This window comes from Puntigrus tetrazona, chromosome 8, assembly GCF_018831695.1.
Source record: "Puntigrus tetrazona isolate hp1 chromosome 8, ASM1883169v1, whole genome shotgun sequence".
In the NCBI taxonomy this organism is placed as follows: domain Eukaryota; kingdom Metazoa; phylum Chordata; class Actinopteri; order Cypriniformes; family Cyprinidae; genus Puntigrus; species Puntigrus tetrazona.
The window spans coordinates 16329830-16345936 of NC_056706.1; the positions used below are offsets into that span (position 1 = coordinate 16329830).

Below are 16107 nucleotides of genomic sequence, written 5' to 3' on the forward strand. Positions count from 1 at the left end.
GCTTGTCTGAGCAACTACAACTACATTCCTACTGCTAGGGGCAAGTAATGCAGCCCAGATGTGCTACAGCAAGAAGCAAATGCAGAGCAGGGCAGACACGGTGAGCACGGGGCAAAGCATGGGTGAAGCGGTGAGAGGCTGGACAGGGTTATTTGTACATGTCGATCAAGGCAGAGTTTCAGGGTTACCCACCAAATGGGGTTACTAAGGGTATATGAGCGGACAGGGCAGTGGCAGAGGGTTCCCAACACGTTATGGCTGCCAACTGTTGTCCTGATGATCATTGTCAGCAAGGCGAGAAAAAAAGGTGGAAGAGACAGAAGGGGGAAGTCAGAGAGTTGGTGGATAAGATAAACAGTGTGTAAAAGATCAGTAAAAGAGTGTAAGAACAGACAGTAGTTAATTAATAGAAGACCACTGATTAGTGTCCATGTCTGAATGAGTTGTACAGAAGATATATTAGCCGTTTCAGCATACTTATAACCTCTTAAACTCTTGTTTCAGTGTGTTTTGAATAAATCAGCATGTAGGCAAACTAACAGCACTATCCTTCATTAGAGAAAAAAAAGGGAAAAATTATCAACTGGAAAAAAAAAAAAATACATTTAAAGAATTTTAAAATCAACAATTTTTTTGGCATGATCAGTCATTTTGGACTGTTTATTTAAACATTAAACATTTTCTGTGACTGAAAACAAAAAATACATGCGATGCCAGCTTTTTTGTTGAATTCAAAAAATATTTATTAATAATAATAATAATAATAATAATAATAATAATATTTATTATTAATCCTCATATATTAAAACAATAACAAATAGTAATATTATCATTTATTAGTAGTAGCAGTAGTAGTATTTAATCTTATTTCATCTTTAATAATTTGTAGTAGTAATAGTAGTGGTATTATCTTGCAACTATAATAAATTATAAATCATATATATATATATATATATATATATATATATATATATATATATATATATATATATATATATATATATATATTTTATATTATTTATTATATGAACATTAGTAACTGTTAAGGCACAAAACTTACTTTCAATATGAACATCACTGAAAGTACTTGCAGTGCTACTTGCAGTTCGATTAGCGAATCAGATACCCTTCTTGACTGACTCAGTAGGATGAAATACATTATTCAATTCTTTCTTAACAATTTCAAAGAACCAGAACAAGGAGTCATTTATCCTTGAATCAAATTACACTGAACCACACTTTGCATATTCAGAGTGTTAATCTTTTAAAAGAATCTGCAGCAATCAACATGCATTAAAGCTAACGTAGAAAGAATACCAATAGGGAGTCTGTTCTTCTTGTTGGCGGGTGTGGTAGCGGGGGAGAGCTGGGGTGTGTTGGAGGGTGTGAGCTCCAGGCTGTTGCTCTTCGTGGTCCGGGACTGAGGTACATTGGCTATTAGGGTTTCCAGAGCCAGGTGGTCTTCTTCTCTGAGCTGATCTCCTGCAGTGACGCTACGCACAAAGTCCACCTGAACGCAGAAACGAGGTTAAAGACATTTCTATTTTTCTTTGGCCCAAACAAGCTGTCAAGCAATCACTCCAAGTTGATGTCCAGTGAAATAAGGCTTGGAAAGATGTACGAGCTTTCTTTAAGTCTTCAGGTAATTTTTTAACTCATTCTTAATCAGCGCTGGTAATTAAAGCAGGTGGGCCTCATTATTCAGCTATCATCATTAGTGAATTTCAAACAGTGAGTCTAATGCAATAACAACATAGGAGTCGGGCTAATTGGCTCTGTAAATGACAGTGTGATGATGAACATCTCGCCACTCATGCTGAGAAGAAAAACACAGGGAAATGGAGGGATATTGGCTCTTTGGTAGTGTTGGGCAGGAAGAGTTAAAGCATTAGAACTGTAAAGGTATGCAGTATGAGTGTTACTGCTATATTAAAAGGACAGGTTTGAGCACGTTCTGCTGAGGTCTGAAAGAGGGTGAGGTAGACCGATCATTTTCCATTGATCTGAATCTTGTGTAACAGCTAAAGTACAGTAAAAGCACTGAAATGAGTTTTGATTAAGGCTGTCAAATGAAAAAAAAAAAAAACGATTGTTCACGTTAAATTAATTACATGACACTGTGATTAATTAAATTAACTGGAAATTATTGCACATCAATATTACACAAAAGCTCTCGAATGAAGAAAATACAATCCTGCTACAATAATATAATGTCTTTGAACTGACATCACAAAAAGTGTCTTTAGAAGTCAGTACATTGTTTGCTTTATTATCATATAATTTGCATAAGCATGTCACAGGCCTAGAGTCCACAGTAATCCATTGTGCAATCAATCCATCCGAGTGATGCATGCAGGTGATTAAACGTGTTCATTTTAGTATGGCATTATATTCTCTATAATTGAACTAAATTCAAATTTAAGGGCGTTCTCACACTAGGAACGGTTACCTTGATTATCCCTCCTCCCCACTCCCCCTCTGGCCTGCTCACACACTTGCACTAAACTTTCCGGCCGGAGCACGCTTGCATTGTGTGTGAGATAACGGAGAAAACAACTTCTGCCTAATAAATAGTAGTGATTAATTTCACTGCATGCGGTGGTTTTCACTTGTATGTAACAGTCCAGAGGATTAATACGGAGGCAGCTGACGTTATGAAAGAATTTGCAGCTATCCTTTCAAACTATAATTCACGTTCATTAATAAAGTTCGTTTAGGATATCCCACTCTCTGCTAAACTGAACAGACTCACCTGAATAGAGCTGTAAAGAAAATGTTCACACTAGAAACATTTTCATGAAGCCTTAACATTTCAGCCAGTAAAAGGATGTGAAACTACTAAGAAATTCTTATATAACTCCTAGTGCAACTTACTACAAAACTGCACAAAAAAAAGAACAGTATTTTAAAGAGATGTGATTTCTCTGAGACCATGTGAACAACGAAGCTCATTTGCACATCTGATGATGTAATCATATAATTCAGATGAAGTTAACTCCCTTCCACACATCTTTCTTCACTGAATTACGTACCAGAGCTAAAAGCTGATTGTGAGTCATGTAAACCACCGTCCGTGTGAGGCCCTCCAGCAAATTCATTGACGACATAGGTGGAGTCTCGACAGCTCTTCCACCAATGACGACATCCAAAAAGGCAGCAACACACGTCTAAAAAGGAGAGAAAAAGCTAACTGCAATGAGTCAATCCACAAAAAGAGTGTTGGGAACTGTTAATGAATGATTTAACATATACTAGTTATAGCTGGAATGGTGTACCAACTTTGTGTAATATGCAATGTGTATTTTCTGTATGAATGGAATACCAGTAGCATATTACATTTTGGGTTCAAGTTGTATTATAAACCATGAAATTTGTTGGTTGGTTTCCACTACTGAAATGTTGCTATTGTTACCATTTTACATTGTAAACTGGCAAATATGCAATACTCCAATAGTTCATCTTTAGATAGTAACAAAAAAAGGAACAGCATCTTCAGAATTCTGGGTTGGTCTCTTACCTTATCAAACTTTGATAAACTGCTTTTACGTCGAGGATCTCCATCATCTGCATCAGACATGGCTAACTGCTGCAACAACTGCCCCACCTAAAACATCAAATTAGGTTTATTTTTTTTTTTTAGAATATTTATAAAAATCACATAATATGTGTGTCAGAAAAAGGGTTTAATTGACTTATGACTTAAGTATTTCTATAGCGTTACCTGTCTTAACCACATAAAACTGCAAACATAATCAAAGTACAATTTATGAACAAATGATTCTTATAATTTGGTACATATACATAGAGGGTTATGCTATACATAACCCTGTATGTATCATACTGTAAAATTAATAAAAATTTTATCACGCAGCATGGTATGGCAGCAAACTTCCTCGATTATTACACGGAAATGAGAGTATAGTTCCTACTCATAACTTTTCATTTTCCGCCCGTCTTAATACACAATGTAACTACAGAAGAGTCAAGTTTGATACATATAGAACACATAGAAACTCTTTGGTCATTTTTAAAAGCGATGCTACCGGATAACGGATTCAATGATCTATGCTAAGCTATGCTAAAAGTGCTATCGCCAGACCCAGAGACTGGCTGAATCGATTTAAAAACTGTAAAACTTCACTTATTAACTGGAGTGTTCCTTTAACGCTATATATTTAAATACAGATAAGAATTAGTTAATTGTACCGTCTCGCTGTCAGCATTTTAAACTTAGCTGACAGCAGTTAAAGAAAGACCCTCACGTTACAGTTGTATTGTAAAATACTGACGCAATAACATTATCCTCTACCTGCATGAGGTTGAAACGTGCCACCTCATTGATGGGTGCATCTGAGATGATGCCGTACTGTTCAGGGTTGACGATGGCTGGACAGATGAAGCAGGTGAGCAGCAAGTCGGTGCACATCGTCCTCACCTCCCCGACCTCTAACCTCTCCACCCGCGCCAGCGTCTTATACATCTGAGACACAATCCAGCGCAGGCTCTGAGGGAAGCAATAGGTGTTCTGCTTCAGGTAGCCAATAAAGGTATTGACCAGAGCTACCAGCTTGGCCTCGTTGGCCTCCACTGCTGCCTGAACTTTCCTGCGGTACTCATCTGTGCCTTTCTCCCCAAACAGGCGCTCCTGCTGGGCCGGAGTAAAGCGCTCTATCAGTTTGCCTGGATCTGTCTCTAGATGGTCCTCGTCCTCCACCAGCAATTGCATGATGGGCTCGTGGAGGGTCGCAGTGAGAAAAAGCTTAGCCGAATACAGGCCCTCAGAGAAGAGTTTGAAGAGGATGCTGAAGGCACACGTGCCTCGCCGTAACAGACGACGAGGGTTGTCACTTTCCTTTAGCTCAAATTCCACCAAATAACGTAAGACCTGGACAAAGTCGGACAGCACAACATGGTAAGTTTTATAAATGTCTAATCCTTAAGAAATAAAATAAAATAATAAAAAAAAAATTATATATATATATATATATATATATATATATATATATATATATATATATATATATATATATATATATATTAACCAGTAATTTAAATATTTTAGATATATTATTGCATATACGCATACAGATCGGTAAGAATGTTTTTTAAAGAAGTCTTATACTCATCAAGGCTGCATTTATTTGATCAAAATACAGAAAAAAAAGGTCATTGCAAAATGTCATTAGAATTTAAAATAATGGTTTATATTATAATACATTTTTAAAATATAATTTATTCCTGTGATTCAAAGTAGAATTTTTAAATCAGCCATCACTGTAGTCTTAAATATCCTTCATAAAAGTTTTTTTGGACATTTTTTTATTGTTTGATGAATAAAAAGTTTAAAAAGGGACAGTATTTGATGAATCTTTTCTAATAATATATATCTTTGCTATTGCTTTTTTAAAATAATTTAAACATCCTTAAACATCCTTGCTAATACTTAATATTTCGCAATATTACTTTTTTTCTATATTTCTTCATGAGCATAAAAAACTTCTTTAAAACTTTGCTGATTCCAAACTGTTAAATGCTAGAGTGTATACAAAAATAATATTCTGTAATAAATAAAATAATACTTCTAATATCTATTTGTCCATACCTGCAGAAGGTAACATTCATCCTCCTGCATGATGCAGTTGCCATAGAGTGAGGTGAAGACCGTGTGTATGACCCCCTGCGTGTGTTCATGATTGAGTCTTTCTCCTGCCACCAGACAGGACGCCACCAATCGTGGGTTCTCCCTCAAACGGCTCAAGAACTCCCCGTAGATGCTCTCCTGAAAGCCCAGTGTCTTATAACCATCCACAAACTGTGTGTCCTCCAGAACCTTGGCATGCTGGCAGCATTCCGCAGGAGAGGCCTCCGCGCTGGAAAGGAAAGAAATGCATTCAGAAAACCTGGAAACCACGTGATTAATCCGATCACACTGGTGATGTACTGAAATGAAATGTGCAAATGAAATTCAGATTAAAAAAATACTAGCTGGTTACACCAACTATTCAATACAAGCTAATAAAATCCTAACTGAATAACACTGACAAAGTGTATGTCCTGAACTTGAACATTTCCAGCATCAAAAAATGTAAAAGTAGTATGAAAACCATTGCCAATTTCAGCAATATTTTACACAGAAGCAATTTATATATATATATATATATATATATATATATATATATATATATATATATATATATATATATATATATATATATATATATATATATATATATACACACACACACACACACACACACTTAATTTCTTTCATTCAACACACAAAAAAAAAAAATAATACTAGAAAATGTATAGGCTTCTTTATTCCTGAAATCAAAAGGATCTTGTTTATATTTCTTTCTTCATGTACCGCAAAGAAAAGAACTCATACAGATTTGGAAAGAGATGAGGGTGAGTAAATGATGACTTAAGTCTTTAAGTCTAGAATAAAAAAAAAAAAAAAAAAAAAAAAAAAAAGAATTAGAGTATTGGCCCGACTGATCATAAGCCAGAATGATAATTTGGCTCTTTCCCTAGTTTCAACCACAGAGATAATCCGCTATGTGATCTTAGTGATTCTTTGGGTTCAGTTAATCAGGTAATGAGTCATGAAAGGAAATCACGAGGAGATCCTGCTAGTTTTACAGGTCTGGAGTGCAGTCACCTGGTTAGGATGAGGCGGTCGAGGTTGATCCGTTGCTGTTTGGCGATCCAGGCTGCGCGGTAGAGCCTCTCTGCTGTCTTGAGCACCTCATTGTTGAGTCGCTGGATGAGCTGCTTCTCTGACGCCACGTACAGCCGTTCCTGCTTCAGGTGGTGGGCCAGAGTGTGAATGTCTGGCTTCACCATCGTTCAGCTCAGCCACGGCGCTGAAGGTGGAGAGCAGCACGAGCCTAATTAGTGCCATCGCAGTATTTACAACAGCATCACGTCAGCAGAGTATGATAGAAAACTAATGTAAATTTAGTATAAAAGATGGGTGGATTATGGGCAACAAGACCAGTTACAGAAGACGTCACATTTTGGCATTTTAAAATCGAAAGCGATTTGTCTGCCATTCTGAACACGATATTGCATAGCTTCTCAGTGAAATCGGCTTTACTGACGAGATTTGCATGATAAGCAAATTTGATTAATTTAACTGATTGTTCCCTGCGGCCTCAGCCGTTCACAAATTTCTGGTACTACAAAAAAAAAAAAAAAAAAAAAAACTTCATTTGTGTTTTTGTAAAGACAAAGTTTACTCTTTTATACACTGGCTGATCTAGCTCTTCATGCCACACCAGTCATCCCACTAAGTCAACATGGAATAAGAGGTAAAAATACTTCTGGGAAGTAAGCAGAACTATTCATCTAGCAGCAAGTTTGGTTCCTTCTGAAGTGTAGTGTCATTAGTGTCACAGCAAGGATTCAGTAGCCTACCTCGTACCCTCATTATAATAGCTGGACAGCACATCTTAGATTTACACATACTGTAACTTAGTAGGATAAAAGCAAATGAGGCCTATTATGAGCAAAATCACTAAACATAGAATCAATAAACAGAGCTGCTGAATAGCGCAAATCTAACTGTGCAAGACAAATAATCACGGCTAAACAGGAAGACTGCTCCATTTCCTCTGAGACGGGAGAGAATAGAGCAATTTTCATACAGGGAACTTACCAGACTATAAACACGGACATGCAGCGTAAGAAAATCGCATGCATTTTATAAGATCCAAAGGGCATGCTGAAGTAAAGCATTTTTTAATTACTTCACCTTTTTACCCAGAGTCAGTACACAGCAATGGCAAATACACATTTAGCTTCGATGCGTTTCATTTAACCTCGTGAACCTGCTGTAAAAAGACGCAAGGCACGACATGCATCATTTCTGTTTATTTGTTCTGCGTGCAAAACCGATATCATGAACAAACTGTGCCAAAATCTTTGAGTAAAATCATTCTGCTGGTAAACAAAGGCAGAGCTCAATATTAAGGATTATACAGCAGTAATCCTTTACTAAATATGCACGTAATGACAATGCAAAGACCACATAAAATCTTTTAGAAAGCATTCTTCAACAGTCAAGTGCATCTGAGAAATGAAAAGAGATGGAGCGTGCAATTTTGCTCTTGGTCTATGATGTATTTTAGGATTGTGCCCAGATCAGACTAAAGTTCTAATGCGGATGTTACTCCATATATGCACAAGAGATATAATGTACAGTCAATATATTGTGAATACTAATACAGTGAAGGACCAATCAGTGAGAAATGTTCCACATCCATGTAATAAGTGTGTTTTGTTATTATTGTTAAATGTATTCGTTAAAATATAAATAATAGAAGAAAGTCTAAACTCAATCTTAAAAAAAATGAATGAATAAATAATTGAAATGTTACCTAGGCAACAGTAATTTAAATAAAATAAAGTAAATAAATAAAACAAACTTAACAGCTTGGCTGAAAAAAAAAAAAAAAAAAAACACTATGCAAGTGTGCATTTTGCAGCTATAACTCAATTACAAAGCCTGGACAACCGTGACCTGACAGACACTTCACGCTTCATGAATGGCCAAAAAATAATATGCAAATCACATTAGTCGCCTTTGCTTTCTCACATAATGGAGGGATATAGACAAACTGAAAAACACACAACACCCATTTAATATCTTTCTCTCACACACACACACACACACACACAAGCATTAATGTACACACACACAAACATTCAAACTAGAAAAATGCAAAAAATCTGAATCATTTCTTGGACCGCTCCTAAGGCACAAAGAGGTCTTTGTAGAGCACAGTTACACAGGAGAATGTGGGACGAAGAGCAGCCCAGAGATGCCCTTGATGGAGCCTGGGCCCCTGCGCATCCATAAAAGCAGCCCACAAACACAGAGAGGAATATCAGTACATCCGCTGAGGCCTCCGGTACCGCTCACTCCTGAATCAGCTCAACCTCTTGTCATCCTGCCAAATACAGCACATCACTGTGCTTGCCGTGTTTTGCGGTTGAATGCAGTGGTATGTGAAGATTTAGCCTTGGGGCAGAGGAAATGGCCACCTATTCACATACCTACTTCTTCTATTCTGAAAAGTTTAAGGTAGTTGTAATGGCTTTCCTGCTTTGTGTCAGTAAGCTTATAAATAGTGCTCTGCACGACCACAAATCAAATAACTAGGCCTTACTTTTCTACAGATCTAAACTTTGCTTAGTTGGCTATATGGTATCATGTTTATGTACACAACAAAGGTTTAGGGCTAGAAAGATTTATTTATTGCACCAAGATTTACAAATGTTCTTTAGAACTTTTATAATTTCATAATCGCAAGACATTAAGAAAGAAAACTGCACTCTTTAAACTGTAATAAACCCAAACTTTTGAATGGTGATGAATTAAAAGTGGTACTAATTGTACTGATATGATAAATAAACTGAAAAGACGCAGTATAAACTGGACCCAATATAATAATAGAACAAAAGAGAAATAAAAATAAATAAAAATTAATAAAGAAATACTGATTTTCTTCCACTGACAAATTTCTGATATGGGACGGTCATGGAGTTGAGAACATTTTCTGGTGGAATAAAATACACTGCTGTCAATATCAGCACAGCAGTGATAAACACACAAGCGACTAAAACCAAGAGATCCGCGTCTACTTTCACTTTTTTTTCAGGTTTTGGACAACAGCCGATGCTGTTTTTAGAAACACAGAGAAAGGCACACTTTCCAAAAGCATTGGGACCAGGAGGAAGGTCCTTTTTTCGGTTCCTCTTTTTTTGAAGAGCTGTGTTTGAAATAGATCTGACAGCATTTGAGCAGGTAGAGCACACACACACACACACACACACACACACACACACACACACACTCTAAGGAGGAAGGGAGAGAGATGTGCGTTTACTACAGTCTTATGCAAGTGAACAAAATGTCTTTTTATTAAATGTCTTCAAGCACATAGCCCAGGGGTTTAAAGTAGGGATGTGCAGACAACATTTTTGAGAGGCCAAGCACAACTACCGACACTTTCTTTTTGGTACCTGCTGATATGATGCATGAAATTCAGTACTGCTGTGGCATAATCAAGAACAGTTACTGTTTCCTTGTTGTCCGCCTCCCATAGGCTACCAGAATTTCTTCTAAAAATCATTGAACATGCACTAAACAACCCCACAGCTCTCAAGTGCACACAGATTTCTGCGCACGCAACTGCTCAATGTAGATTAGACAATCTTTGTCTAACAGCATCAACCTTTCTCAAAACCGATTACAAATAAAAATAATATTGTGAAATATTGTTACTGTTTAAAATAACCGTTTTCTATTTTAATATATTTTGAAATGACATTCGCTCATGTGATGGCAAAGCTGAATTTTCTAAACATGCTAAATTGCTGCTCAAGAAACATTTATATTTATCAGTATTGTAAACAAATAGCGCTACTTAACTGAAAATTAAATTACAAATTACCCTTTTTATACAGTGTATTCAATATTTTGTGGAAATGATGATTTTAAAATTACTTTTGATGAACAGAAATAGAATTTGAATAGAAACCTTTTGTATCATTATGAATGCCTTTCCTGACAGGTTTGTGTACTTACTGAAAAATAAGTATTAATTACTAAAAAAAACAAAAACAAAACGAAATCCTACTGATCCCAAACATTAAATTCTGCATGTTTTATGTATTTGTCGACAAGATTAGAAGTCAAACCGATTCTGTTTGAGGCAGACTAACCGGAAACACTCTGGGTGAGTTGCGTGTAACTCTCAGGTTAGTTAGGTGCCTTAACAAGGATCCGTTTTTCGTTTCTCCTTCCTCTTTGTATCTGGTTGAGGCGGTGCTCTCAGTGCCTTTAAACACGGCAGCGCGGCGCCGTGTGGGATATGAATCACAGCTCGAATGCAGCATCAGGCAGTTTCACATGTTTACAATGCATCAGACCTTACCGCTCATGAGACACTACCCACATACTCCATTCAGCAGTGAATGCCATCTGTAATGGACAGTGGATGTACTAGTGACTGAGCGGATGGGAAATCAGAGTGGAAAATAAATGTTTCCTGGACATTATGAACACAACATTAGAGGAACGAGAGCGGCTAACGTGACTAGTGAAGTGAAGAAGAATAGGATGCTTTCTCTATGGTCAGGCATCCCAACCATATTTCCATTAACAACTCGGCCACAGTTAGAAACCTTTTCGTGTGTGTTCAGATCTGCATTTTTCTGCTTCTACTGGTATCTGAAAATCCCATAACCAAGCACTAAGTCTTTCTGAGAAATCTATTTTATTACACCAGCTGGGCGTACAGGAGGGTGTGGGAGTACTGCACAGAAATGTCTATGAACCAGGATGCTTTCCGCTCTCTTTAGACATAGCGAAACAATATCACTGTGGTTTACAGAAATAGTGCACCAAGCAAGTTTGAGGACCTTGGCAAAAATCCTCAGATAAAATAACAACCACATGCACACTTTAGCATCAGTCATCTTTGAGGTTTTTACAAAAAAGTAACCAAATATCATGAGTCTAAGAAACACCTGTAACAAGCAGTGTTTTGCCTCAGAAGAACTGATGGAACAGCATGACTGCCGATAACCAAATGATGAATCAAAACTTTCTAAAAAAACTAAACTAAAACAAAATCTAATATGATTAAAGTCAACACACAGAAGACATAAGCCTCCTGTGAATTACAATTTCATGCTGCTCCCAGAAACCATTATCATACTTCATTTTATAGATAGAGAAGTTCGAGACAGATCTGAAAAAGTGGTCAATTACGTAAAGAAAGCCCAACTAATGATTCCTCAATAAAATAAACAAAAACAAAAAACATTTCTCTCACCACATCTACATTTTTTTTGAAGTGGGCATACATTGACTTCCCCATTCCCTCTTCCCAAGTTCACTATTTTGCTTTATTATAAAAATAAAATAATAATTTTGTAAATGTTTTGAATTACCATGAAATCAATGGAGATATATATATATATATATATATATATATATATATATATATATATATATATAAATAAATGCTAACAGCCGCTACTGCCCAGTATTAAAGATTTTAATTATTAATATCAGATATTTAGTTGACTCATACTGTACATTTAACTGTGGGGAAATAAAACTCAAAGACTAGTTTAATTTAGCATTAATTGTGTGTGTGTGTGTGTGTGTGTGTGTGTGTGTGTGTGTGTGTGTGTGGTCAGGCATAATAAATTCATATTTCACCCAAAAATTTACTTCCAAAATATATTCTGCGATATGTCTCAGAATGAATACATTTAATATTAATTTTGAGATGAACCATGCCTTAATTTATTGCTTAGCTATACCATGAAAAAAAAATCTGTAAGAATTTTTAATAAGTCGATCATTTTTTTTGTTAAGTCAACAGAAATAAAAACACTCCCGAACCATTGTGCCATACTAAAGCATAATCTACTCTGAAATCACATTCTAGTACGGTTTGCAAGCACATGATGTTAAGGAATTGCTCATTTTCTCAGATTTGACACATACCAACTGCAGAGCGCCGAGAAAAATATGCTATGGGCCCCTCTGACATTACTCTCATGCACATTATCACACACACACACTATCAGGAGATTCACACTTCCTAACTCCTGACCCTGCTAGAAACACATCCTGTTTGACCTCAGCATCACCTCACAGCACATCCCGGAATCAGTTTGTACACTGCTTCAAGTCACATGACACAAAACTGCAGTCTGTTAAAAATGCAGAACATCCATTAAAGCTGAAACGCTTCATCATTACATAGCTCTCCAACAAAACCAGGACATTTGGCTGATGTAGGAGTAAATTGGCATCATGAAACTTCCTCATTGAGCTTCCACTACACTAGAAGGCAAAAGAAGGTGTAAGGATATGAACGTAGCACCTCTAAAATAGTTACTGCATTAAAATAAACTCTAGTAAACTACTGAAAGAGCACCACTGATCTAATGTCACAGCTTTGGCATGTGTTGAGGAGATGCCATGGGAGGAGCTTCATACCCTCAATATGAGGCGACATGAGGACGGCCGAACAGTTGGGGGATGAACCAGATCAGAAAAGCAGTCCGTCCTGTGCCAGCCACACAGCTGAGCGATTAGAAAACAAGAGCGCTCTAGGATTTGGCAGACTTCTAAGAGAAACAAGACCGGCTTTTCTGAAACCGAGCAAGAATACGCAAAAAAAAAACCCATTCAAATGTATTTTTTATTTGCTGGTAATTACGTCTAATCAGAGCATTCCAGTGAGCACCAAGGGGACTGTCAGAAAAAAAAATGTCTTTCTGTGTAACATGGCGACAAGCAAAGCTTGGTGCTCAGGCCTATTTTGGGATAATTTGCATAGGCAGTTAAAGTCACAATGGAAAAAGTAGTAGTGAAAGCATATCTTTTTATACTTTATTGTGAGGAACATACGAGTAAACCAGATTGTCAAAAAAATTAACAATTAGGCGGGAACTTGGTTCCATCAGATGTTAATGTAATGTTGAGGTGTATTATGGAAGGGTAGGGTTCGAGTTGATCTGCTTTTTCGGAGGCCAACTCAACACTAATGTCTCACTTAAAACTGTTAAAAAAAAAGCAATACTAAACTCACAATTGTGCTGCTGATCTGAATATCGACATGACTGTAATGATCTGGATTCGACTGACATGAGCACACCTGTATTTACATTTCTTTTCACTGTGATCATTATTTAATTAGGTTACTAAATTATTGATTTGCACGACGGGTTTCTGTTACATTGCATCATTTAATTTTTTTCCCCCTTCATTTTACACACCAAATGACCATGTCTGAAAAGGCGTTAAATACATCTACTTTTAGGCATAGTTAGGTCACATATTTCCAGACAAATAACCACGTCGGGAAATAAGCGGCCAGTGCGCAGACCGTTGAATTGAAAGATTTTCGGCAAACGTCGCTGTCAAACACGGTTAAGCACGTCGTATCTAACACAGAAACAAAACCAGATTTCGTTAACTATGGGAAACGCTCAACGTCAATCACACGTGAGTCATTAGCATACATAGAGATCACAGGAACAAAATCCCGGTGCGATTCGCATTCAAAAGGAAACGATACAAACCGCCAAGGCCCTTAAATTGTCGTATAATGCCCCGTAGCTACCACTAACAGAGCGGTATGACTGTCAATGAGAAATGCATGACAACAACAAAAGCTGCAAGAGTCGGTGTCAGCGAAGAATCATCGTGTTTTATAGCGCGAGTCCAAATGAAATACCCCGCTTTGCGGCGTATTGAAATCCACATTCAGGTAACGATATACCTAGAAAGCCAAATGCGTTCCTAAGAGCTTGATTTGGCAACAAACGGCCTCAAAAACAAAAGGTGACAACATGACCGAGACAAGCAGGCCAACAATCAGCTAACGCTCAGTTCGCTAAAGTGTCACATTAACAAACCAGCTCGAGCCAGCGTACAACAGACTTACCGACTAATTTGACGGCTGGATGTGGAGTACAGAATTCAGTCGCGACTGGTATGGGTGGGTTTTACAGTTTAGTTCTCTTCCCAGTCCTCCAAAGGTCCTAGCTGCGAATGAAAGAGATAAAAAAGCCCTCCGTCGTGAGATTTTCTCCTCCCTTTAGCAACAGCCACAGCGCACAGCTGTCATCAAACAGGGACGCGCGCCACGCGCATGCGCACTTCGGGTCTGCGCAGATCTTTTTTTCCCCCCACAATATGCACAAATATTTACTCGCAGGAAATATGAATGCAAAAAAGTATACTGAGACATATTTAAATATATGAATGGGGGGAAACGTGAGCGGACCTGCAGTGTGTGGAATTTCTGAACGTGTTTTTGTTTTGTATATGTGATTTGTTCTCTGTAATTGCGATCACCGTTTTCTTTCACCAATATATTTATTCATGTATTCATTAATTTAATTTCACTCGTACGCTTGAAATTGGAATAATCGTTGATGTTAAAGAGTTTTGACCGGTAGGCGTCGCTGCCAGCATGTGATTTGAAAAATATTCTCTCTTTTGTGGTATGCTTTGAGGAATGCTTTGTGGAAAATTGAGTTGAGTTTGGCTTGTACATCTTCTAGATATGACTCCCTTTTTGTTTCTGATGAGACAATAATAGTGTTATTTGCACAGGGATGCACATGTAGGAAAAGATATGTCAAGGACAACATACGCCACTTTTATTGTTCTGTTGTCTTTGGCTTGCTATTGTGTTTTCAACCAGTTGTGTGGGATCACAGAGAACTGTTGAAAATAACTTGTGCAGTTGTCCGGTGTTTAAATCTGATATACGGGGATTTTCTAGGAAAACCCTAGAAATATATTTGATATATTTATATAAAAGGTTAAATGTTATTAAATTTTTACAATTAAAAAATACAATGTGCAATGCAATGAACACACGTGGAACTGTAAGCAGATGTACACAAATTAATTACAATACAAACGAATGAAACGGTATCATTAATTTATTTATTACACACAATATCATTGCACATATAATAAATAACATCCTTATTTAATGTAAATTTTAAAAAAGGCAAATTTACACTTATAAAAATCACCTTTTTGATTAAACTTCTAAAATCGTAAAAACAATAATCAATATAGAAACAACTTATTACCAATTAAATGTTTGCAATGTGCAGTAAATTGCACCACTTGTACATTTGATTAATACAGTTGGACACAAATTGAAAAAAGTAGTATCCTTAAAAAGTGATAGTGATCATTTTGTGCAGTGTGATCGTAAAATTATAGCACCTAGGGGATACAACTATAAACAGATTTAGAAATGAATTTGTACTTCATCTTGTATTCTATAAAATCAGCATTATACACACTATCCACCTCCTTTTTTCTCTGAGAGTCTTTTAGTAGAATTCTTCTTGTAGGTCTTCAACAAACAACACCATTCTGCTCCTTATCTCTCGTTCGTATTGAACAATTGCCCCGATGGGCCTCACAGACCTCATGTTGGCTTACCAACGCGAGTCCTGTTTCGCAAAGCCTTCTTGCCTTTCTGTGCAGGAGGCAGAGCAGGAGGCAGTGGCCCAGGAGGACGACTTAGCGCCCCGTCTCTCCTC

At 37.1% G+C, this 16107-nt stretch overlaps 1 protein-coding gene across 1 annotated transcript in view; it reads right to left on the reverse strand.

Annotated features, from left to right (window-relative positions):
- LOC122350700 (GTPase-activating protein and VPS9 domain-containing protein 1-like) overlaps nt 1-14665 on the reverse strand; it is a 30991-nt gene extending 16326 nt beyond the window's left edge. Inside the window, 8 exon segments of the mRNA XM_043247379.1 lie at nt 193-273; nt 1318-1510; nt 3033-3167; nt 3518-3604; nt 4310-4885; nt 5603-5870; nt 6662-6866; nt 14481-14665. Coding sequence (XP_043103314.1) covers nt 193-273; nt 1318-1510; nt 3033-3167; nt 3518-3604; nt 4310-4885; nt 5603-5870; nt 6662-6846 — 1525 coding nt within the window. The 5' untranslated portion in view covers nt 6847-6866; nt 14481-14665.
- Nucleotides 14666-16107: the final 1442 nt, after the last annotated feature.